This window comes from Symphodus melops, assembly GCF_947650265.1.
Source record: "Symphodus melops genome assembly, chromosome: 13".
NCBI classification, from domain to species: Eukaryota; Metazoa; Chordata; class Actinopteri; order Labriformes; family Labridae; genus Symphodus; species Symphodus melops.
The window spans coordinates 18302578-18328322 of NC_136703.1; the positions used below are offsets into that span (position 1 = coordinate 18302578).

General features: G+C 42.8%; 1 protein-coding gene across 1 annotated transcript; it reads right to left on the minus strand.

Annotated features, from left to right (window-relative positions):
• Positions 1–652: 652 nt before the first annotated feature.
• On the minus strand, positions 653–25745 carry znf512b (zinc finger protein 512B). Its single transcript, XM_079358981.1, has 18 exons — positions 25266–25745; positions 24522–24791; positions 22625–22759; positions 14262–14341; positions 13976–14104; positions 13501–13676; positions 13102–13385; positions 12924–12995; positions 11978–12112; positions 11511–11638; positions 10270–10362; positions 7956–8054; positions 7166–7411; positions 6706–7047; positions 5346–5447; positions 5150–5212; positions 4730–4828; positions 653–4475 (listed from the first exon to the last, which is right to left on the minus strand). The coding sequence occupies exons 3-18, from the start codon at positions 22755–22757 to the stop codon at positions 4128–4130; spliced, it is 2529 nt and encodes an 842-aa protein (XP_079215107.1). The 5' UTR covers positions 22758–22759; positions 24522–24791; positions 25266–25745; the 3' UTR covers positions 653–4127.

Sequence of the window (25745 nt, forward strand, 5' to 3'; positions counted from 1 at the left end):
TATTGAAACTATACAGATTATTTGGTCACATTTTTTGAACCAAGTTATATGCCATTATTTGAAATGGTGATGACAATAATAATTAAATTCAGAAAGCTTTTTTTGAATTAATGTTACTTATGTTACATAACTCAAAGCATATTATATAATAACAATTATGTCAGTGAATTATAATAACAAATTACAAATTAATTGCACATGTATGCAGAAGAAGTAGTAACCTACTTATTTTAAAATGATACATAGCCTATAGCTAAATAATACTTTATATAGCCTATTTCAAATCAATATGGTTTTATATTGTCACAGAAATACTATTTTTCGTTATTCAATTATTTCACATTTTGTCATGCTATAGTGGGAATATTGCATGTCCTTATGTAGGTTTGTGAAGAAGCCAGCATCAACTAAACATGCTCCTAGAAATAGTTTCATAGGCATTAATATATATATTTAATTTAGTGATTAAAACTATATTTAATTTAGGCAAAAATAACTACTTTTAATCTCATTAGGAAAACGTACGATTGACAAGTCACTATGTGTGCACAGGGAAGGTTCTATTACATTTTTGCTATTACAGTGAGGGTAATCGAAAGAATAGCCTAAGACAATAAAAAAATTAATCTGATAATGAACCCAGCTGGCAAAATGTAGTCAACAAACCTTTATTAATTAGTTGAGGGATACTTACGCACAGGTAATACAACAAGTTTGGGAGAAAAATTGTAACAGTTCAGACTCAAAGGAGACATTACTGCCTCCTACGTTAGCTTCTATACATCTTAATTTCAGATATGGAAGTCTTTAATACATCATTAGTCTCATTTCACCTGTTACCTATATATCATAACCAGTTATGAGCTACAACATCACCTCATTAAACTCTTAACAGTTTCATCACAACGGCCCCCTACAAGAGAGCAGATACCGTGTTGAAGAAGGTAGCATACAAAACAAACAGCTGTTGTCCAAATAAAAAGGATAAAGTTATCAGGCTGTCTAAGGGGATTTCTAAGGATTAACCTTGATGTTAGAATGAACATTGCTGACAAAGGGAAGACACTTGAGCCTGCTGTTTCCCCAGGTACAAAAGTCACACCACACACAGTCAGGGTAACTAGAAAGCTCCAACGACACTCCTATTTCAAGCCTATTTCATGGTATAGTAAGTGCACTAAATACAGAAACAAACACACATACATATGCCTTGTTGTCCCATACTGAATATGTCATAAGAAAGGACTCTCTCAATGTGTTCGTCATTGTGTACTGAAAAAGCTCAGTTTATGTGCATTGTCAAAATGGATTAAACAAATGTGTGTGTAGACATGTCGGCCTACTATGTTCTTTGTAGTCGACATTTCTTCAACCTTTTTTTCAGATTTAATAACATGTAAAAACATTTTTAAAGCAAACAAATAAAAGTAGGGGAATTGAAAAAAAAAGCCATACAATAGTGAGAAGACATTAATATCAAAATATCAGCAAGCAAACAAAACCAGCTAAAATGGTGTATTGCTGTACTCTCTAAATATGATGCAGTTCGCTCACACTGCGGTAGGGTAGATATGTGTTCCACATCATAGGAAGACCGATTGTAAAGGGTGTGATAAAATATAAAATACCCACTGTTAAAAGCAGTGCTCAACTATCATATTGCAACACCGAAGCTTGTCAGGTAAACACAGTCAATGTGACGTTATCAATGAAACGAGTTACAAGCAGCTGATGAACTGATTCTGTGCCACAGCAACAGCATAACACTCAGCAAAAAAAGTGTTAACATTTCCGACGTCCAGTCATTATAAAGGTGCTAACCGTTTTATACACACACACTCCTACACACACACACTCACACACAAAGTCTGGACAACTCGTATCGCTTGGTTATATCGGAAAAAGATCCGAGGACCAATCAGTACTTGTCTAACTTATCCCCTCCATCAGTTTAACCTGGATAGAAGATAAAAGGTCCGTCCCGCTAACGGGGACAGACTCATGCATAATCATCCCCAGCCGAGTAAACTCCATCAGTTGATTAATGATGGAGGGATTCAGCTCAGATCTTTGCTTTATAATATAAAAGGTCAGGGCGCAAGGACAACACCACCTGGGACACAAACATTTCAAGATCAATGTTTCTTGAACATGTTCTGCCGACATCAGTGCTTCATCTGCATGATGACATTTGACTATTTTTGGTGCAAAATTCAGATTCCTTTTCAGTGAAGAGCAGACGGCAGGATGATTTAGTATCAGGTCCTTAAGGTAGAGTGGCAAGGAAAGTACCCTTATAAACGCACCAGACTCCTCATACTGTACATTACAACTTCATCCAAAGCTATCAGATTGCTATCTAGGTAAATACACTTAAGATAATATAAAATAGATTTTTTTATGCAGGCAAAGTCATTAGAATTGGTGACATAGGCTGCAAATATAACTGAATATTTAGTTTTCATTTGCTCTAATTTTTAATATAACTGTGGATTCAAGTATCTACTTTCAAAATGTTCAAGTGATAATATTCTGATTGCACAAGTTTTAGATTTGAATGTTTTTAAATAATGTTTCAAAAAGACCAGTTATGGCTTAATGCTGAGTCATGATCATTCCATCATGTTGGATTAGAGATAGTATCTAAAAAGAAAAAGTTTAGCATGCTGCTCACACTCATGTAAAGACAAATTGAGTTTTTCCTATAGTGAAAATGTGTCATCAGAGCTAAATATCTTCACGTTTCTGTAGCCTGACAGTCACTAGATTAGGATGAATACCCCTGGAGTGCAAAAAATACAAGAGGGGAGTAAGAAGGGTTAAAGTGCAAGGTAATAGCTTTGAGCATCCAGGAGCTAATTCATATACATCAATATAAGTTCATCTCCATTTGCATTTTTTTGTCTATTTCATAAAAGATTCTTTTTTTTGACGATTTCTCTATAAAAGATATTCTCTCCTCAGCTCTTTGATTCAAGCTAAAGCCGTAGCCAAAACATGGCCTTCTTTAAAATAGTGTCGCATCATTTTGATTGTGCTGCAATGGTGCAACAAGGTTCGCGCAAAATTCATCCATCTGTCCAACATTTCACTTCAGCGGACTGATTTGAGACAGAATGCTTCAAGTTTTTTTTTGTGTTTAAAATCAATTAAACAGTGCCATATTACGGATCCTTGTGACTCATATTTTATACATGGAAATCTCAAAGGATCCCTCGGTAAATTCTGCCTGTCAACTTCAGTGTAACAAAAAAAAAAAAAAAATCTGCAAAAATTAGCGAACAATTGCGGCTGTCGAAGCACATACTCTTATCATGATGTGATGTCAATCGAACAAAACTAATGTCACTGGAGAGATCTCTATGGAGGAGCAGAAGAATAGCAAAGAGAAATTTGACCTGACCAACTGACCAACATTTGAGCTTTTATGACGTTTGCTGACTGGAAACATGAAAGGTGAAAAAAAAAAAAAAAAAGTTCAACCAGGAAGAAAGAAATCAAAACAAAACTGCACTACAGCACACACTGCAAACATTTGGATTGATCATGTTCCAATTGGATGTGTCAGGCTTGTAAATAACAGATATCATTGTTTTGAGTATATAGATATATAGAGATAGATATTGTTTATGTACACAGTACAGTATATCTGTAAAAAAAAGGTGAAAACTCTAGCTATCATTAAATGACTTCACCATGCTAATAGAATATCCTTTTTAAAACCTCTCAAACACGACATGAACTTCTCTGTATTTGTTTGAAATACTATGTTACCTCAGTTTCGAAAATGCTGTCCATGAAGCAGGAAGGATTAGATCTTTGATTACTACTGACACCCCTGCTGTGAGTGCATCAACTGAAACGTGTGCCTTATAGAGGAGAAATAAGTGGAATGGAGAAATGAACACTGTTAAATAAGTATTATTTATGTAACAGTAGACACATTGACTCTGGGGTTTAAAACTAGGATTTGAAGTCCTTTCTAAATGTCTCACTTCCTTATGGTGGATTTGACTTCTCTTCTTCTCTGTGCCAAGTCCTTGTAGAGTTGGACAAAGTCTTTGAGTTTCCTGGCATAACATTTACAGTAAGCATCCTCTCTGGCTCCTAGGTCGGCAAAAGCAGAGCTACTCTGAAAACCACAGCCTCTTAGGTTTGCTTCGTCTGGGGGTGGAGAGGATTGGCTGTCTGTTTTGGCCTGAATTATTACTGTCCGTCGGGTCAGGGATCAGGGTGGGAGACTGTGTTGGGCCCAAGGACGGTTTGACGGCAGGGGCTGAGTTTTGAGTAGGAGAAGCTGCTTCAGTTTTTGTTTGGAGAGGCTCCTCAACGGGTGGGCGCTCTTTGGGCTTACGTCCCCTCTTCTTACCGGTGGTGGCACCGTTCCTCACTTCAGCTTTTATCCCGTCGTCCTCTGGCATTTTGCTCTTGCTACTACTGGACACGACTTGAGTGGCTGCTGCTCGAAACCAGTTCTGAGGCAACAAAATAAAGTGTTAGTGATCCTCTCAGTCTGTGTAAACAAGAAGCAAGAGTTGAAGGAGAACTGTATCTTCTTTGATAAGAAGAGATAACCCTTACTTTTGAGTATAGACACATACAGATCTGGAGGGCTGAGTAGATGGAAGCTAATAATAATAATGTTTTTATGAAGAGGAAATTCTTAGCTGCCAGTGGAATGTAAGTTTATTGTGAAGGTTGTTAAAGTCATACACTGAGAAGGACCCACCTGTGAGTGTGTTTTACTGATGTGATACTTCACTCCGCTCTCTGAGCTGAACTCCTTCTGGCAAATAAGACAAGTGTACTTCCCAAGTTCACCCCCACCCTGCGACACACGCACACACAAACACACACGCACGCACACACACACACACACACACACACACACACACACACACACACACACACACACACACACACACACACACACACACACACACACACACACACACACACACACACACACAAAGAAACAGTAAACATACAAAGTACTATCTATAGCTATACATAGTTGAAACGTAATCCTGTTACACACCAGCTTACAGCCTGTGGTTATCTGTTAACATCTAAAGGTTGGAAATAATTCAAACATTACTGTCCATAACAAAATAAAAGATTTAAAAAATCATTTAAAAGCCAGCTGTACCTGGCTGCAGTTGGCGAGATGTGCTTTTAGTCCTGACACACTGGAATAGACAGCCTCACAGTTCTGAAACAGAAGAGAAATAAACAGGAAGTTATTCATTTCAATCCATATGTATTCTTGTTTTATCCATAACCTTATGATTAAAATTGATCGAGTGCTAACTATTCAGACAAATGACACCTGCTAGTAGTCTTACCACATTGATGCAGCAGATGAAGCCCTTCTCCTTGACTTGGTTCTTCCAGGCCTCTAAGAGCTCTGGGCTGAAGTTTGGGAGGCCAGGACGGGTGTAGTTTAACTATAGGAAAGAGGACATATAGTCTCATTATTACATGAAGTGTTCCAGCTAGTGGCAATCTTTTTACATGTATACTTTCATATTTTTGTGCTGATGTCTGTTTTCCACATTAAAGGTAGAGTTGGTCATTTCATCCAGCACAGACTGTTTCTTAAATGTGTTAAAAAAAGGAGTCTTTACAAACTCAAAGCAATCAATCAATCATGAGCTGTGAAAAAGAGCTGTCATCTCTAGCTGCTGTAATCCTGTATCCACTCCAACCTATCACTGCCGTGTGATCCTGATGGGAACGTCTACCCCTGCCGTGTGGCAGACTGCATTCAAAGGGCTTCACTGACGGAGGTATTCCACATCTCCCGGAGGATGGCAGAGCGAGCTCCGCTCACTTGACTACTGTACTGCTTTGTGCCATGGTTACTTGTTGCCGTTCCCACTGCTAAACAACAGCTAACAGAAAAACCGAACTGCAGAAGGCTGCGCGAGAAAGAGTTTAGCTACAGGACAAACCAGAGTGAAAATTCCTAAAGCTTTTCTGCAATGACGATAACCGAGGGAGTTGAAGGCTCTGGAAAGTGACGACACGGTTGCTGTGTTTCTGTTGCCATGTTTGTTTTCCTTCAGTCAGTATGCTAATGTTGGGTGTTTTCATACCACTGAAAGAGACATGAGGTAATGTAGTTGAGTAAAGTTGGAAAGTGATGTGCTGAAGTCCTCTCTCTGCTCTGTAATGGAGTAGATGTGATTTGGCAGCGCATGCGCACAGTGTGTGTGTGTGTGTGTGTGTGTGTGTGTGTGTGTGTGTGTGGAGGGGGGTGCAGACGTTCCGTGAGGGGAGGGTTGGGAGCCCTGAGTAGAGGATAGACATCAGGATTTTTCTGGTCAGCCCTCTGATACATTTTCTACATGAAGTCAAGTTGAGCCACTGTGAGAAGGCAGCTGGATGGGGAGCTGATGTTCACGACCTTAGACCGTATGCACTCGACATATGCAATCTCAGTGCATGTAAGGAAAATGTCTTTTTTTTTTCTTTCTTCAAACCAGAATGTTCCTCCTGCTCGGTTATTAAAATTTTCTACACACAACATTGACATATTAAAAATGTCATGTCATGTCTTGCCTCCTGAGATCGCCCCCTCCTTTCTGATGAGAAAAGCAGATTTCAGGAGCAGTGTGCCTGAAATGTTCAGGAATGCATAATGTGAGAATGGCTTCTGTCTGTTGTGTTCGTGTCCACGTCACCATGTGTCATCCTCCTCACCCTCTTGCTATCAGGCACCAGGTCATCTTTGATGCGGCGCTTGGTGCCCCAGTCTTTTGCCAGCTCGTCCTCTGCTATCTCTTGGAGGTGGAACACGGCCACCTGAGCCGACCGGCGCCTCACTCTGCCGCTGGGGGTCCGCTCAAAGTCGTCCCCCTGGCTCTCATTCTGTGCTGCTTTGTCTTTCTTCCGCTCGTGCTCCTTTGCCTTTTCCCTGTTCAAGTCCCTGGTTTCTCTTTCCTTCTCCTTAGACTGGACGGATGGTGCTTTCTCCTGCCAATCCTGCTTCTCGGGCTGGTTTGGCTCCTTTTTGCCTATTGTTGGAGCGTCCTCAGAGATTACCTGGACGAGAAGTAAAGAAGACTTTGGATACTTATCACATTCAAATCAGGTAAACAAAAAAAAAGTTTAATCTGAAAACTTGATACAGGTCAAGTTCTTATTTAAAATATGTTCCTACCCTCTCTTTTCCGGTGTTGTTGTTGGTGTCGGGGACGCTGTCCTTGCTGTTGGTAGCTGTCACTGTGGTGGTCACAGCCGGCAAGTGTTCGGTACGCACATGGTAGTCTCTGCCAGCTTTGGAGCGGTAATTTTTTCCACAGTGCTGGCACAGAAAGACAGGCTTCTCGTCGTCAGAAAACTCCCCTCCACAGCGTTTCTGGTGGTACTGGAAGCCCATTAGACTGGAGAAGTGTGCTGAGCAGCCCTGTACGTGTATGTTTGTGCACAGACATGATGTTTGTGTGAATATGTGCGTTCAGTGGCAAAAATAAGAATGAATGAAAACAGGCATTAAGCATGGAACTGAGTAAAAAGGTTCAAAGGAACAATATTACTGCTTTGGGTCAATATTTTGCGGTTACAGAAAAAAAAAAAAAAAACAGGAGGGAACGGCTCATTTTTCAGTGTGGGGACATGCCACAGTGGAGAGTCTATTTATTGCAGCTTTTCCTCCCTCTGCCTTTTGCACTCTTGTGTAAGTAATGGGAAGCAGAGTGTTGATGTGGTTTTGGGCAACATGTCAAGAACAAGGCATAAAGGAAAAAGGAGAAAGGGAAAGGGAAAAGGAGGCAGACACAAATACAGGGAGCATTGGGATAAGAGAGAAACAAAATCCAAAGTGCAATACAGGGAGAGGAAGATTTGATAGAAAAGATTTAAAAAAAAAAAGCAATATAAATGCAGAACAAAAAGAGACGACAAAAATGAGGAAGGAAAGGGGACACAGGAAAGAAAGGTGGAGTGCATACCTCACTGGGACACTTGATTCGTCCCATCTGTTTGAGTACTCGACGCAGCCTTTCTCTGTCGTCGTGTTTGTCGCCCGTCTGGCCTTCGCTCCCCGAGGGCTGAGGGGTAACAAACACAACATCACATTACTTTGTCCCTCCACTAGACCTCTTCCCCTCCAGCTTGACTTAAGAAAAAAAAAAAAAGAAAAACCTGTAAGGAGAATGTGTTTTCCATCTCGGCTGTTCACACTGTGCCAGATTCATTAAACGATTTCATGGTGAGGCTGTTGCTCACGTCATGTTACTGAAAACTGTAACTCGTGTTTTCACTCGGGATTGGCTGGTGCCAAACCCCAGCCTGGACCAGAACAACAGACGGCAGCGCTGCCAGGGAGAGGAGAAACGAGAGGTGCAGGGGACTGGAGAGAGTGTGGGCATACTGAGGAATCCCAGAGGCGGGGGACCTCATGTGTTTTCTCATGTGTTAACACACAGAGGAGCCACTGAGATGACTGAGACGCCGTTGAAGCCTTCTGTAAGGGTGAGGAGGAGGTACTGCCAGAGCACTTCATAGCTTCAAGTGAATCATGCTCGAGCCTGCAGGCAACAGAACAGACACCAGCTCAGCCATAGCTTTACACTCCGGGGGGGAGACAGAGAGAGCCAAAGAGCAACGCAGGAGAACAAAGAGAGAATAAGCAGCAGTATCACAGAAGCAACAGCAACATCAAGGTCAAACTCAGTGGGTGAGCCCCCTCCTTCTGTCAGCCCTCTGTGTTTTCCCACAATGCACTGGGACTCTGTCATGTGACGCCATTGATAACACATATGGCTGTGTTTAAAGTTTAAAATAAAATAAAAAAACAGCAGGAGCTACCTTTAGAAAGGTTTATTTTGGGCTTTTTGTGCCTTTAGTTAGGGGCAGGAGGACAGTGAACAGAGTCCAACATCGGGGAGAAAGTTGGAAATGACAAGAACATACATTAGCTCTTTTTGATAGAATATTCTATGTTAAGCAGGATGGTCCCAGGTGTCTGAGAACTCTTCTTCTACTCTTTAATTTTTAACAGTTTAAGTATTTTGGGGCCAAGCGGCCGAGCAATTAGGTCTGTAATCCTCCAAACAGGCGAGCCGGGTGCAAGTTTGACCTGTGGCTCCTTTCCCCTCTCTCTCTCTCTCTCTCTCTCTCTCTCTCTCCCTCCCTGATATCCTGCACTATCTACTGTCCTTTCCAAAAAAGCCTCAGAGCCCAAAAATAAATCTTAAAAAAAAAAGGGTTTCTTGTAGATAGATGGTGATCACATAGGTCAGACCTAAAGATGATAAAAGCCCTTTCTAAACCACCAGCTACAGCACAACCACATGCCAACACACTATCACAGAATGAACTTGGTCAAGGTGTTGAGGGTGTCAAAGATGATTCAATTAACTGTTTAGAAGAGATCCAAGTAAACATCCAATAGACCGTAGTGCTATCGTTTGCTCTGCTGGACTGGACTCATGCCAAAGAGGGTCAGGTCACGACACGTCCAGACCAAAGACAAATGCCGGCATCAAACTGTTTAACTTGACCAACACAGACGGCACAGTCATCTATCAGCGCAATCAAACTGACAAACAAATACTGAAGGCCTCCCACACACACACACACACACACACACTACACAAAAAACATTAGAAAGAGTGCTTACAAAGAAACACAACCATGCATGCTACAAGCGACTAGCGTCTGGTGAACGAGCGTGCATTAATCTTTCATGATACTTTCTGAAACAGACAGTGATGAATTATTCAGCAAGTTCAAAGAATTGCTCTAATGCAGGAGTGTCATGATAATATCTTAATGAAGCTCTCTGCTGTCAGAGCAAAGACAGCAATAATGTGAGCACTTCAGGGACGAGGAAACCAATCACCAGTTCACATGTATGATAGCTTATAAACCAAGAGATCATGTTTGGAGAAAAAAGAAGCTGACAACAGGTACAGGTGCAGATCCTATCTGACTGCCAGCACACATGGAAGCAACGCCTCAGCTAACGCAGTGAGAGCTGACACAGGCAGTATGGTATGCTGGAGAATTTCCATACATAGAGTCAGAAAAACAAGCCTAACCACTTCCTGAATGCTTGTAGTGCTTTGGTGTCATGTCTACTGGTGAACTCTTCTGGTCAGTGGGTCAGTGTGACAGTGGGGGAAACACTAGCTCTCTCACTCCCTGGAGCACCTTCATCTGGACTCTGAAAGCTGAGGGACTGATCAGGGCAGGTCAAAGATAAATCAAAGGGAACCAGAAATAACGTGTGCATGTGTGCGTGTGTGTGTGTGTGTGTACCTTGGTGCTGTGTTCAGCCATGGTGTGGTAGTTGAGGCCGGCTTTTGACCTGAACTGTTTGTGGCACTGCTGGCACTTCAGAGCGTCCTGAAGCTGCAGAGAATCAAATTACATTTCTGTGAAAGGATCCAGACTAATAACACAACCTTATTGGTTATAATCTATACTGGCTCCATCAGTGTAGCAACTTTTCATCTGTAACCCAATATATCTTTGTCTTTTATCGCACAATTTTGCTCAACCTAAAAAAAAGACAAAGGAAATGTTGAACAACTTTAAGAGGGAGAAAAGCTCCTTTGACACACGGCGTACCGTTTCGTATAGATTTCTCTTCTTGTCTCCGTATTGATCCGGAGACTGAGGTGTTTCTGTGTTAACTGACCCTGAGGTAAAGTGGTGATTCTGTCATTGCTTAACAGTGCACACTGTCACTTTAATGGAGTCACTCAGTCCATTGGGCCAAAGGAGCGGTGAAATGGCTGCACGTCTCTCTGAACGTCTGGAGGCAGCAGCGGCTCTCCCGCTCGTTTGTTCTCAGGTGAAAGCTCTTTAAAATGAAGTTGGATGAGCTTCTTTTGAGTTGTCTTGTTTATGACTAGTGAGTGCAAGGCAAACAAACCGCGGACATTTACAGTCTCTACCCCCTTCATTCATTTCAGCTGCTTTATATCAGAGCAGTTGAGTGAAAGCTATTACATGAGTAAACAGTTGAGATAATATCTGGTGTGTTTTTTTTTTACGGTTTAATAATCAATATTGTTACTGCCTGGACTGTGCAGCATGGAGAACTATGTCATAACTTTAGAGTCACAGTTTTATCCAATATCAAAATGATAGCTCTGGGTTAGGAGAGCTTTATTTCATACTCGGACAGAGGAAGTTTGATCGTGACTTTGATTTTAAGACGTTTTTCATGATGTAAACTGTATTTGGTTGATGTCATACTCTTTATGGTTTTTTGTTTTGTTTTTAGGCTTCATGCAGGCACACTGGCTGTTGTCCAGATCGGGATCCAGATTTCTAACAGATTTTGAATTCGTCAACTAAATGGTGTAACTCATCGGATTCTCCTCCTCATATTGGACTTTCAGAGGGCAGGCCGCTCCACACGGAGAGCAGGTTTTAACGAAGGGTTTTTATGTGTTTGCTCATCTGACAAATATATAGTGTCAGGGTTTTCTGAGCAAGCTGTAACAGAAGTCTGCTCGTCAGCTGATAGACAGCTGAGTCGGACAACTGACCTTCTGACAAATCTCCATGTGTTTCTTGAGGCCCTGGATTGTTTTCCTGGTGACGATGGAGCAGGTGGGACACACGACCTCCCCTCTGTCTGAGATGGTTTTCTGCCATTGGGTGTCAGGAACAGCCCCTTAAAAACAAGTGGACATCGAGTTACTCTGCCAGTCTGTAAAATTCAAGACACTTACGTTCCTAAATATTCATGAATCCAAAGTCTTTAATGTGACTAATGTGTTGCAGTTTCCTGTTATTGAAGTATTGGTCAGACAAAACCTCAGACTGTAAGTCTTAATGGACGGGAAAGTGAGTGATGTCAAGTTTTCAACACTGCTACTCGGATTTGCAGAAAATAACCGACACGTAAGCGTTATCTTTGCACTGGTATCACAGTTTAACATTCTGAATGACACCAATTCCTAAAAACTTTAATTCAAAGAAATATAGACAGACGACAGGTATTTGTGTTTACCAGAGCTGGTTGTGGCGAGGTCTTTCTTTGAGGAATGACTTGAAGTCGTTCTCCTCTGGGGCTCCTCGCTGAGCCCACTCCCCTCTGACCTCTTCACACGACCCGCCTTCAGCTTCTCCTCCACTTTAGTCATACCTACAACACAGACACATTAACTCACAAACAAACCCTCATGGTCAATAATGAAGTGTCCATTTTAAAAGTACCCTGGTTTAAGTAAGAGAAAGAGAAAAGAGAAAAACAGAGCGAGAGAGAGAGAGAGAGAGAGAGAAAGAGAGAGAGAGAGAGAGAGAGAGAGAGAGAGAGAAAGAGAGAGAGAGAGAGGGAGAGAGAGAGAGAGAGAGAGAGAGAGAGAAGGATGGAGGACGATGCTGACCAAGACAAACTCTGAAAAAGGAAAAGACGAGAGTGGATGGAGACAGACAAAATAAGAATCCGGAGAGTTCTGGGAAGTGTGGATGAAACTGTTGACAAATGATGAAAAGTATTTTACAGCCCAGTGTGTGCTTGATGAGTCATTCAACGTTTTCAGTAGATGAATGAGACAGGAAGAGAGAGAGACTGGAGAACCTGCGCCTCAGAGATGTGTGGTTGGTGTGTGAGTCACTGATTCACTTAGACGGATATGAAACACCTCTACAGTTGCCATGTTAGCCGTTAAAAGAGCAGTTTCATTGATCAGCAGCAGTAGGTAGTATTCAAAGTCACTCACATTAAAAATTATATAACACTGTGAAGCTATATAGACAATCCCAATATCTATATTTACCAGCCGTGGGGCAAACAGCAGGTCCTCCTATGGTTACTTTATACAGTGATTTATCTTACAGAGCCTGTGTCCACTGATAAGTCTGATCAGACCAACAAAACTTCTTGATTACTTTAATTATTCACCAACTACTGAGACACAGGTAATGACTTCACTTGTTTTACTGTGTGTATTTACCTTTCAATCCAAATGTTCCAGATATGGACGGCTGCTCTCCTGTGAATTTTTTCGGTGTTTTCTGCTTCCGTCCTGGCCCAGGAGAAAAACACAAAAGCAGGGAACGGTCAGGTTCAAACAGCGCAAACAAACACAAACAGCGTTTTGCTCCAGAACAAATGATTTCCTGTAATCTTACTGTGTCTCATTCTCTCTGGGTCTTCATCGGGAAGAGAAGGGGGAAGGCTGCCCCCCTCGCTCTCACTGCCCCCCGCGTCCGACGACGTGCTTTGGGAGTGCGACCGCTGGCTCTGGAGCTGGACCGGCTGGGACTGGTGAATCTGCTGTGAAGGCTGATTATGGCTGTGCTGTTTCCTCTCGCTCCTCTGGTGGGCGAGCTCCCCGTTCTGAGAGGGCGTGGACACCTCGTGGGTCTTTTTCACTTTGAAGAACAGCGGAGAGGGGGGACTGTTCTCTATGGGCCTGGAGGCAAAAATTGAGGGGGGGGGGGAATTTTAAAGCAGTCACCATGAGGATGTCGCTAACACCATCGTGCGTGTCGGTGTAGGAGGGAATCTGAAGCGTAAATCCCAGTCACCTTTTCTTGGTGTTGAACTTGACGGGGGTCTTTTGAAGCTTTTGCTGCTCGTCCTTGGGCTCCATGCTAACTCTGTCTGGGTGGTTCCATAGCTTGTGCTTCTGCAGGCGAACCTTTGTGGCAAACACTGCTTCACAGTAGGGACAGGCGTGACTCAGCTTCTCAGCTACAGTGGCCTGGTTTAAAAAGAGGCATGAGGAGAGGGGATTAAGAGACCAGCTCTTCTCCTACGCAAAATAAAATGACTGTGGGAAGCTGTTAACAGAAATTGACTAATCACGTGTTTCTGAAACAGCAGACAGATAACCACATAATTGGGGTGTGGGCTTCAAAATTCTCTGGATCCTGACTGACTTTACAGGTAACTTCATTGCTCTTTCCCTCAAGATTTTTCTTCAACATCTAAACCTCGAAAGTCTAAAGCATCAGGTCTAAATAGCCTCATAGCAGGAAAAAACAGAGCTGAGTGACTCACCCCCTGGCAGCGTTGATAGTGGTACTTGACGCCATAGATGCTGGGAAACTCTAACCAGCAGCCTGAACACGGACACTTAACCCTGGAGCGGCGCTTAAACTCTTCCTTCCATTGTACTATCATATGGGCCTGCTCAGGGGCGAGGGAAGAGAGAGTTCAATGCAGGCACGGATTATGGCTGTGATGTACCATATATAGTGCATGTTCACTGGGATGCTGCCTACGCTGTGCAGGACAAATTGAAGCCCACTTCTAACGCCTACCGGGTTCAAAAAGAGATACTCACGGGGATGCTTTTCAGTTCCTGCACTTCTGCTTTAGGACGACCTTTCCTCTTCCCCTCTGCTGACTCATCACAAACCGGACCTGGGAAAAAGGACAGAGAAAACCTGAGCAGTGCTAATGCTTCACAGTCTTGGACTAAATCGTTTTCATTAGAAGGCGTAATTTTATCCATCTAAAAGATGAGAAGCAAACAAAAACACAAATTACTGTTTTTAAATCACTTTTTTTTTTCATTTAGGCACCTTTTCAGACATGGAACATCTGGACATGCCAATAAATATAAAGTTATAGTGGTGGATTTAAATAAGAAAATGTATTAGAGTTAGCATGAATTGTCATAGGAGTAAGAGAGAGAGAGAGAGAGAAAAAGGAAGAGAAAGAGGAAGAAAGAGTGGAGAGTGGGTTAGGCCTTCTGTTGGGCCAAACAGATCAGCTATAAATCGCTAGCGCCTGTGTGAACCTCTGACACAGCATGCAGCAGACCGGCTGCCTCAGCTCGCTCGCTCTTCCTCTTCTCTCTCATTGCCCGCTCCCTTACATCTCCCGTTCTGCCACTTTCCTCTTTTCTCAAACTACTGCGAGCTTTCTCACTTTCCCTCCCTTTCCCTGCCAACACTCCCTTCCTCCATCTCTCTCCATGTGAACTTCCGCAGACGGGCGACGGCACTGCCTCATTACTGCTCTCTTCTCTGCTACAATTAGACCTCTGCACTATCAGCCCTGCACTCTATTTCCTCTACACAACACTGCTTGAGAGAGAGAGAGAGAGAGAGAGAAGGGGAGAGCTGTGTATGCATGTGGAAGAAGAGGAGGCAGGGAAGGGGGAGGAAGGGGTGCAGGGGAGGAGAGGAGGGCAGAGGATGCTGAGGGGAGAGAGAATTGCAGAGGCGGGTGACTTCTTCCTCTGACCAAGCAGAAAACTGAATGACAGTGGTGCAGGTGGGAGCTGAGGCCATAGTGATATATCTTTACATTTTTGCTCTCCAGCCCCTTCATCGATCTGGTAAGGCGGGATAGCAGCAGCAGAAACAAGGCGAGCAGGAGGAGAGGGTGCTGCTGGAGCTTATTCAGTCACATCAGATCTAGAAAATGTCAAAGTGAAACTACTTTAAATAGAGATGACAGTCCTTGTAATGCAGCACTGGCCTAGCATGAACTCTCCTCTCAAAGTGTTGTACCTCAGCATGCTGAAGAAAACAAACTCATGTGTGCACACGACTTTCCCTCCTGCAAATATATTGACAAACAAACAGTGACTACATGCCGACTGCAGCCCATTTGTGCTGGGTTCCAAACTGGATCAGGGTGCTCCAAGCCTACCAGGATTATACTAATGGTCGGAGGATTTTCCATCAATTAAATGAACTGACTTCCTGCCATGGTTGCTCGTAGAAAAAAAAAGAAAAAAAAAGAGGTCACTCTGGGAAAAGGACAGCCTTCCGACTCACAAAAACCTTCTCAGTGATGCTGGTGTAGAAAAACACACTCCAGGACAAACCTCGTATGAGCTCCCTTGTTCATTTCCTCTGGTTTTATTTCCCAGCATACACAGAAAACACTTTTATTTTTCATCTCATTCGTCTCCTTTTTTTGTTTGTCATTCAAGCACTGACACAAACATAGGCTGAAGGATTATATGTAATCTTTTACTTCCGATGTGCTATAATAAGGTCGAAGGAAAATAAGGCAAGGCCGAATGAGATTGGCGGAGAAGTAGCAAAAAGAACTGCTGGCTGTGTTTGGAAATAGTTTGTGACACAAGGTGTAAACACAGGCAGAAAAAAAAAAAAAAGCGCAAAACTGAATACACACGAACGAGCACACAAAGCCATTACCAGTGTGATGTGTGTGCATAGATATGAGTGTATTAATATTCTCCAGGCAACACAGCGTTTCTCTATTAGCTGTCTGGGTAGCAGCTGGAGAGGTGATGCAGTCGGCGGTGCGGCTCTTGTGTTGAGGAGCAAATTGAGCATGCATTCTAATTCCTGTCTGAGAAAATAAAGGTCTCGTAAAAAAAAGAAAAAAAAAGAAAGGCATAATTAATGAATTCAGCTCTTGGGAAAGATTTGTTCTTGTTGCTATGGGAATAAGATCCTCTTGTCTTAGTTACCACTATCAGAAGCCTCTTTTCCTGCGAGCAGAACAATTAGGAGCAAAGAGAAAATCTAATATGCAAATGGAAAAGTTTGCACACAAACCAAAGATGTGCAAATGTATATGAGAAATAAATATAAGACATTAGATTTGCAGCCTTTCCTAGGGTAAAATAATAAGCACGCACATCCAAAATGTGTTCTGTATTTTTTATTTTGCTTTGCTTGTACTCGGAAAAACTACTGCTGCTCATACGCTGGAGCAATCGCAGCCATTGTCTTGGTATGAAACAAAGCAGGCCCATTGTGTCCGACCTAAACCCCCCCTGATTCTCAAGAACAGGCCACGGGGATAAAACAGCTGTTCAACTATGTCAGAGTACGACTCGCTCCCAGCTGCCTGCAACTGTTGCTCCACACTGCTTAATCCTGACAGAGGAGAGGAGGAAAGAAGAAGAAGAGGATTCAGGACCCAGGAGTGCTGGCAGCTGCCTAATGATCTCAAATAACCTCGGATTTCTCCTAGCTACGCCTGCGACTGCCTCCCCTCTGAGTGCGAGGGTGCACACACATGCACACACTTTTTTTTACCACAAACGCACGCAGGCGCGAGCACAGAACGGTCGTTTGTTTTCCTTGACAAACACTCACACAGGAGCCTTTGTCTGTGTCTGCACAGTAGGGTTTTAGACATACTGCAGTTCAGAGAGACGACACACACAAACAAACACAAACACCGCTCACCAGCGACCCAACGCCACAGAAAAGAAGACATGGTATCACTACTTCCTCGATCTCAACAGACAACAACAGGAGGAACTGATGCAGCTGTACACGCTGCATAGTGGAAACACTAACGATGGAACCATGTGCTTTAAGTGTAAGCTGTAACCTTTCTGCAGTCTTTGTTTCGACTTTTCCTCTTGAAAGTTTTTTTTACAACTTCACAACTTTCCCCTCTCTCACACTTCCCCTGCTCAGTGTCTGCTCACACAACACCTACTACTTCCTTTTTTTTTTACGAGCTGTTGTTTATCGTTCTGCACTGCCTTTTCCTCCCTACTCCTTCTCTCACTCACTAACGCATACACAAACTTTCAATCATATGCTCACCTCTCTTTGGAGATGTCCCCATGCTGCCCACCCCTCGAGCCAGGCTTGATTCCAGACCGAGAGTAAAAAGAAGAAGAGGTGGAGTAGAACCTGAACAATCAAGCTCCCCAGAAACAGACTAACTAAAAAAAAAAAAATCAGACTGTCTTTGGATGTGGATCTCACACTCTTTATTTTGGCTCTCTCTCTCTCTCTCTCTCTCTCCCTCTCTCTCTGCCCTCCCTCTCTTTCTTTCACTTTCTGCAAAAACTGTTTCTATGCAAATCTCCACAGATGCACTTGTTGACACAACTACAAATACATTTAGTTGTATTAACATTTTTTTGTAAAATAAAAAAAATAATTAAAAAAGTCAAATCAAATTCTTCATATACGACAAAATGAAATGACTCTTGATTATGAAGTGGACTCCAGTTCAACACAGCTTGGATTGAAGTTGTCGCGAGGTAAAACCAAACGATTAACTCACGTTTTCATCTTGAAAATCAGAAACAGAAGCCGCTTGCACCCAGCTTCTTCTAGTGCTTCTTCCCTGAAATTGGCGAATGACCCAATGGGTTAAACTTTGGGGCCAAACACAATGGACAAGAGAGTGCAGGTATGAACGCGTCAGCTTACATTTAGTTGATTGGTGTATTGAAAAATAATGTCAATCTGTTTTGTTTGCTTTCGGGAGTACCTGACATTTACGCCTCATTTGCACTTACGTATGTTGTAAATTTCTAAATATACGGATGATGTCACTGGTGTCCTCCATGGCAGTGCATTTCTTTAAGGACAAATAAAAAACCTGATAGAAGCTACCAGAAGCCATGGCTATGACCACATATTAGCAGATTAACATCACAGCATGCTGAACTAGAGCGGCACAGGAGGGACTCCTAACGTTTCATGTTGAACAAAATCAACTAAAACATTGGACAGAACATAACTTTATTCATAGTTCAATAAATTAAAAGGTTTTATGATTTCTGACATTGTAGCTCACAGCTTTGATCAGTGCCCTGATGCTAGAGGATTAGGTGTCCTAAACAAAAACAACATTCACTGCTCTCTGTGATCTGAACGACGACACGTCGAGCAGCGGTAGTTCACTAACAACTCTAAACTGAACCCAAAACAGCCAATCACAGACAAGGGTTGAGTGTGGATGTTCCTGCTACATAATGTGGTGACTCGCCGTACCTCGATAGCCTCTTCAGACCTGCATTGATTTTACAGCCGTCCACATCAGCTGCGTGCTTCATATTATTGGAAACCTAATTCTATCGCCTGATGCCCATTTGGCTCGCAGCCACTCGTGTGTTTGGGGACGTCCAATCACGACAGCTTCGGATGACTGGCCACATATGTGACCAGTCCATCCCAGAGGGGACGATGCTGACAGGTAAACTGAGAATGAAGGAAACGAGATCATTAGAAATGAGAGACTGACTGGACCGAAGTTTAGAAAAATACCAAACAAGACCAGTTGGATTTGTCTTTCCTGCACCGAGGCATGTTGTGGTTTACACACAGAGGATATACTCACAGCCGTGAAAAAAAAAAGGCATGTGTTTATGCGACAACTCATACAGTATATGCGAGCCAGACAGACAATGCCTGCTCCAGACTGTTTGCGGTGCCCTCCTTATGGACTGTGACTCACCAACTCAATCTCTCTCCTCTCCCATTTCCCTGTACTCCTTCTCATCTGCCGTCCCCCATGCTGCCAAATAAAGGTGTGACAAAGATGACAAAGGACTCTCTTCAAAACGAGATGCAGCGTCAGGCCGAGGAAAGCTCCAGAATTCAATTTCATCCCAAAACAAACACTATCTGTTACCATAGCTCTTTATCGATTTTATTCCTTGGTAAGTCACCAATTTTGAGAGAGTCAAATCATCAGCGGGAGAAAAGTACACACTAAAAAGAGGGATGACGCGAGAAAAGTGAGGATGGGTGGAGAGGATAAAGGGTGCTAGAGGGGTGAACGAGGTTGAAAACAGAGGGATGAAATGGAAGAGAGCGAAGGGCATTTTATTCACTGCAGCTGTTCAAACTGAATAAAATAAGGAAGCGATGAGGAGTTTGAGGGAGCATGGAATGGAAACGACTGGGTTTCTTTTTTTTGGGGGGGGGGGAGAATGGGACAAAAAACAGAGGCAAAGTGTGAGAAAGCAATAGAAAGAGAGGAAGAGCACGAGATTACTGCTGAGGGGAAATATGCAGGGTCAGCAGATGGTGTATGCAGGTCTGAAATGAAGGTCCTGCATGTCAGATTAGTGAGACTGTCACCCGAGATGCACACACACACACACACACACACACACACACACACACACACAGACATGTATACACAAACATAAACTACTACACTTTACAGTCACACATGCATGCAGGCCTTTCCCACACCATAAACATGAAGCATACATCTCCACTTACACACTCTGTGCACAATACACTGATTTTGTCCTGGTGATCAGTACTGCAACATTCTCAATCAGGGAGGATGACTATACACACACACACACACACACACACACACTCTTAACAGACACACACACATCTTTGCTTATCTACTCATAAATGCTTGTGTTAATGTTTGCTGAATTGGGCCTAATTTCAGCCTTGCCTCAAGCAAAGGCCAGAGCAGCATTAGTTCGGTCCAAATGCTGCTATTGTTGGTTGTTAAACAGTAAGAACACAACAAAACCAAGGCTCTGATAAGATGTAATGAGAGAACAAGAACACCAAGGGAGAGACAAAGAGAGAGCGAGGCACCCTCAAGGACCACATCCTTTCCTGCAAGTTGTCTGGTGTGGCAAAGTGACAGCTGAACCACACCGCTCGAGGAAAGCAGACAAACTCAATTTGTGCTCTTTGTTTCCAAAAGCAAGGAGGGAGTTCAGGAAACCACTGGTTAAAAAAAAAATAAAAAAAGAGAGAGAGAGAGAGAGAAAAGGGCCGGCCAGACACGATTTCTTCATTGTTGCATCATTCAAAGTTTACAACGAGGACATTTTTCAATCAAAGCCCAGAATTAATAAATCAGTAGGGTGCAGGAGTGAAAACTACCCATGGACATTGAGCTTAAAAAAGAAGAAATGACCGTGGGAATTAGAACGATGATATGGAAACTGGTTATTTAAAGACCACGCTGTGTGCACTGACAAACTCCACAGGGAGCTTTTCATATCAATGCCTTTGCTTCCTCACACCGAGGCTAACAACTCCTCCTGGGATAAACAAGCTAGCACCAGGCTCATTATGATTAGCCGTATTCCTCCTCATCTATATAATGTGAGACCAGTCACTGATGAGCGGGATCATCTACAGTAAGGAGGCCAGATTTGAGGAGATGTTGTTTTTTTTGTTGTTGTTCTGAAAAAAATGTAAAACATTATAACGTAGAGTCGATGTTTGCTGATGGAACAAAAGAAAATCAATACTTGAGTTTAGCATTCACGGCGTGGCTGGGGCTGTTTTTGTTATGAAGTGCCTCTCTCAACTGAAAATGTAAAATTCTAATTTGCCCCGCTTTGTGTCTTAATCCATTCCTAGTGTTTCAGGAGTGTGTGCCTGTTTTTTTCTAGAAGTCTTTTGTTTCCACTTCGGGTTGCTGGATGTTTGCGGAGCATCTTCAAAACCCATAATCACATAAAACTCAGTCCACTGGCAACATGACCAGCTAAGCCTCTCTTAAGGCTTGGGAAACCCCTGGTAATGTTCCAGATAAGAAGAGCAACCTTCCAGCCAAACGAGACGATTGTTCAACTTACAGCACAGCACATTTCAATTCCTCTCTTGTGCAATCAAACTGTGCTGAGAGTTTACCTTCCAGCTGACTTGACAAGAAGTCCCTCCTTAGCACAGATTAGCTGTCTATAAAACACTGATAGAATCACTACTTTAATAACGAGAATCATAAAGAGATCGACTGTGGGAACTGAAAATGAAACAGGCAAGCAGAAAGTGTCACGTTACCACAGAAAGCCCCATAAAGTCCAGGACCAAGCCATCGCCTGATCAAATGATCAGCACACATATTACACATCAGCGGTGCTCATCGGTGAATTGAAGCCAAGATTGTTCCTCTCAGTTATACAGTCTGAAAACCATCAGCTCCACGCTCACTACCAACTTGATTGATTCATAAACGCGTCTCGTTTGTTGAGTAATAAAGTGCAGAAGGAAAATCTATAAAACATGTGAGAGAGGGTGCAAAAAAAGAAAACTGTCATTCAAATACACTGAGCTTGGCTACGATAATTACTTTAAGAGCATGAACATCACATCAGATAGCCACACGTAAACAATGAGATGAAGAGCATAGTTAGCCTGAACAATACTTAAGAGAGAGAGAATTAACATTAAAACGATCTTATCACACACACGGGCACATGCATGAACCCACACAGGAATGCAAATCCGGTCCACAGGGCTGAATATTAACCAAAAAAAAAAAAGAAAAAAAAGAAAACAAACTGAAGCACCTAGCCTAGCTCTGTGTGTCTGGGCATGAGAGGGTATTTTCTAGAAACGGAAACAACTGGGTCAAATTAGCTCGGCTCCAGTTTTTCTAACTCCGTCTGACTCCATTAACAAAGTCATGATGATCTGCTGGTTATTGGACTGAAACATAATTCCCAAGTCCGGCTCTCTCTCTCTCTCTTTCTTTCCAAAAATCTTCCATTGCTGTCCAGATGGTTGGGGCTTTCACTCATGTCAGTACTTGGCACCACTTGCTCGTTTGTTTTTTTCTCACTGTAAGGCAGTTTAAGGAGAAAATAATGTCGTTTCTAAGGCCCTTACTGTATTTCCAGAGGGAGAGTTTTTTAAGCTTGGTTGATTCTCAATGAAGAGCAACCCATTCAAAAGAAGATGCAGCCATACTATATGTAATGGTCAAATCCTTGAAAAACAGCTAGCTTAGAATCAACCGGCTAACAGACACTTAATGGATTGTCGAGTCAAATCTACGAATAATACAATTCTAATCCCATTTGTTTGGTTTGTCATAATGTATGCACAAAAGCTCTTCTTTACACTTTATCGCCAATCTTCTCTGGAATCAGCCTGACAACAAACCAAGAGAGAAACGCTGCATCTGTCTTAACACACACACACACACACACACACACACACACACACTGACTGTTTCCAGTTCACTCACTATGTTTGTTATTGTTTTCTGGGCTCGGTGTGGGTCTGACAGACTCCTGGGGATGTCCATGCTTGAGGGTCCGGGCCCTTGGCAGCCCTGATGAGGACAGCTTCCCGAGCCTGGGGCCACTTGGGCTCTCCATGCCTGCAATGGTAGCAGAGAAAGGCGGGGGGGTTTATAAAAACACAGGAGAGACAGATAGCTAGAGGTAGCATTGGGATGCTTTCTGCTGCTCATTAATCCTGTTCCCTTGTTTGTCAACACATTATTAGCGATGTCCGCTGTGTCGATAGCTCGTGATGATGCTGTCCTGTTCCTTGTTCTACAGCACACTTCCCTCTGGCTGGGTGCTGCTGAACTGAAGGTTATAGCTGAGTGGAGGCACACACATCATCTGAGGAGGTAATGAGGGGTGTGACCTTCCATGTTTCATTTCAAAATCAATATCCTCACTTACACGCTAACTCCATGCTCTGGCCATTAGACTAAAGGTGAGTCAAAGAGAGAGAGGGGAACCCCTTCCATCTGTATTTACTATGACAATAAGGTCACATAGTTAGCAGCCAAGTTTTCTGCTGCAGCTGAGCGCTCATTTTGATTTGTTGTCTCTTAGCTTAGATAGATTACGCTACATGATTAACCAATCCATAATACATTTCTTGTCACCGTCAACCACAGTAAGACTATACGCCAGTTTGGGTCTCTGTGTGTCGCTAAACCCTCATTCCCTACCAGCGTGGGACAAACTAATGGATGACGGCTGACAATCGCTAATTATGCTAAGTGGGACTGATTGGGATCCAGCATACTTTCTCTTAGTACACATTCCTGTCACTCTGCTAATGAATTACAACAGCACATGAAGGGTCACTCAGTGGGGGTCACGCAGTGTCTGTTTACACACCATGCTATTCACACGCCATGCTATTCACTGTACACTAAGCCGCCACAGCTCATCCATCAAAATGTATATGTAGTACGCTCAGAGTCAGTTTGGGGTTGTTACAGGTTTTCTAATTTGTTTGAATATTCTAAACTGAGCTCTTATCATGTTGTTTTTTAATGGTCTTATCCCTGATATTGATTATGTCTTAAGAACAGATTCTTATTTGATTTCTCACATTGTATAGAGTTATAGCTATGGCATTTAAGTCTTAAAAAATACTATCTTCTTTTTTTTGTTGAACTTTTTATTTCTCTTTTTTCCACAAAACATATGAATATAACTCAAGACAGGACCCGAGATGTAAAACAGCAACATTTTATATTCTGTCATCCTTTTTTGTTGTTGTTTTGGTGAAGCTCTTTGGGATCACCTTTTTGTAAAAGTTCAGCTGATAAATGTGACTTTAAAAGGCTGGCTGCATGCTATGTTGCAACTTGCAGAAATGTTGCAGCCATTGACAGGAGCAACCTTTCTGTACCTGTTTTAATGTGTGACCATAACTGTAAACTATCATTTAGCCAACTAAACATAGTAAAATCTGAAAATCTTCTCATTCCTAAATAAGTTTTAAAACTTTTGTACACCATGCATTTCTGTAACACACAGGGCAGTCATGTAATATTCTTTAGTATTACACTTGTTATTGTAACTCTGGCATGTCTACAAATCACTTCATTTAAAAAATAACATTGCAGCTGGTGTTTTCATAAAAGAATAAGTCTACATCGACAGTGCAACATTACCATACATTTAGCTAGACACAACAAAACCTGGTGACACCCACACACATCTCATACAATCTGCTGACAAACCAACCTGCAAATAAGTATTTTAGCTCCGCACGTGGCACGCTGCCACGCCGTGTATGTCAACCACAACAAGGTTACACAGTTATTTATTTATAGGTTTAAAGAAAGAATGCTGTTAACACTTTTATTCCTCTTTCTGGACCACACCTACCTGAAGTGTCGGGCAGTCACCCAGAGCTTAGGAGCAGGGTGGCCCCGGGTCACCCACGTGAGGGGGGGAGGAGGGGGGTCAGGAGACAGGCACCTAAGTGGGCGTTTTTTCCACCAATGTTATGTTACATGGCAATCACACCTGCTGTGCGTCAACGAGCGGTCAGACTGGGGTTGGGGGGCCGTGAAAGGAAGCGGACAGCCGTCTCCGTCGTTCGGTCCCCCCACTCTCTGCAGACGACGACGAGGTGGAAGAAAAAAAAGAGCAGGGCTGGAGAAGAGAAATGAAACATTCGTCTGTAGGCTACATTGACAAAAAAAAATCCTGGATACTTTCACCTTATTCCCAGTTTCCAATAGCCTTGCCCCCTCCTCCTTTTTTCTGCATTAATATGTATACCACGAGGCACTTCTTCAACCCCTGTCTTCTCGTTAAACACTCCAGAAATATCAGAGGAAAAAAAAGACACCAAAGATAGGTAGGTCCCCGACTCCTTGAGGAAAAAATATTAGAATACGGGACGGTTTATATAGGCAGTGAAGCAAAATGGCGACTTTATTACGAAGGAGGAGTAAAAAAAAATCCTTGCGCTGGCTGGAGCTAAAGGGAGGCACAAAAATATGTTTAGTGCAGTAATTTCGACGGCTGCGAGACAGTTGGTTAGAGTAAAAGAAAACGAAGCGAAGGAAAATAAACAGAAACGACAAATCTCGGTCGGTTTTGGTTCCCTCCTTGGTTCCTTACCTCGGGATTATTTCGGTTTTTTATACGGATATTATCTCGGCGGCCGTGTACAGTATTACAGTAATGTGTGTTGGGTCATGCGCGTATCCACTCCACCTTTGACAGTTGCAACTACAGTCTTGAGGCAACTTGCAAACTCTCGCGTTATTATTATCATCTATCGAGCGAATTAATATGTTGGGGTTCCTGTCTAATAAACTGCTGCGATACCGGCTCGCGCTGCTCCTCCGACGTAACGGCGCTCGTGCCTGACGAAAAGGGGTCAGGGCTTAAATTCCTTAAATCAACCTTTGCCAAGTATTTTGATGTAGTTGCTGCCAATTTTCTTTTTCCCCCCGTCCAGCCGATAGCAGCATCACTGAATCTGTCGTGCAAATAGTAGTCCAGTCAGTGGAAGGCTATTCTTTGTTAGTGCTTTACTGCAGGCCAGTACTTTAGTCTGTCACTGCAAGAACCCCTTTCCAAAAACCTCTGTATCAA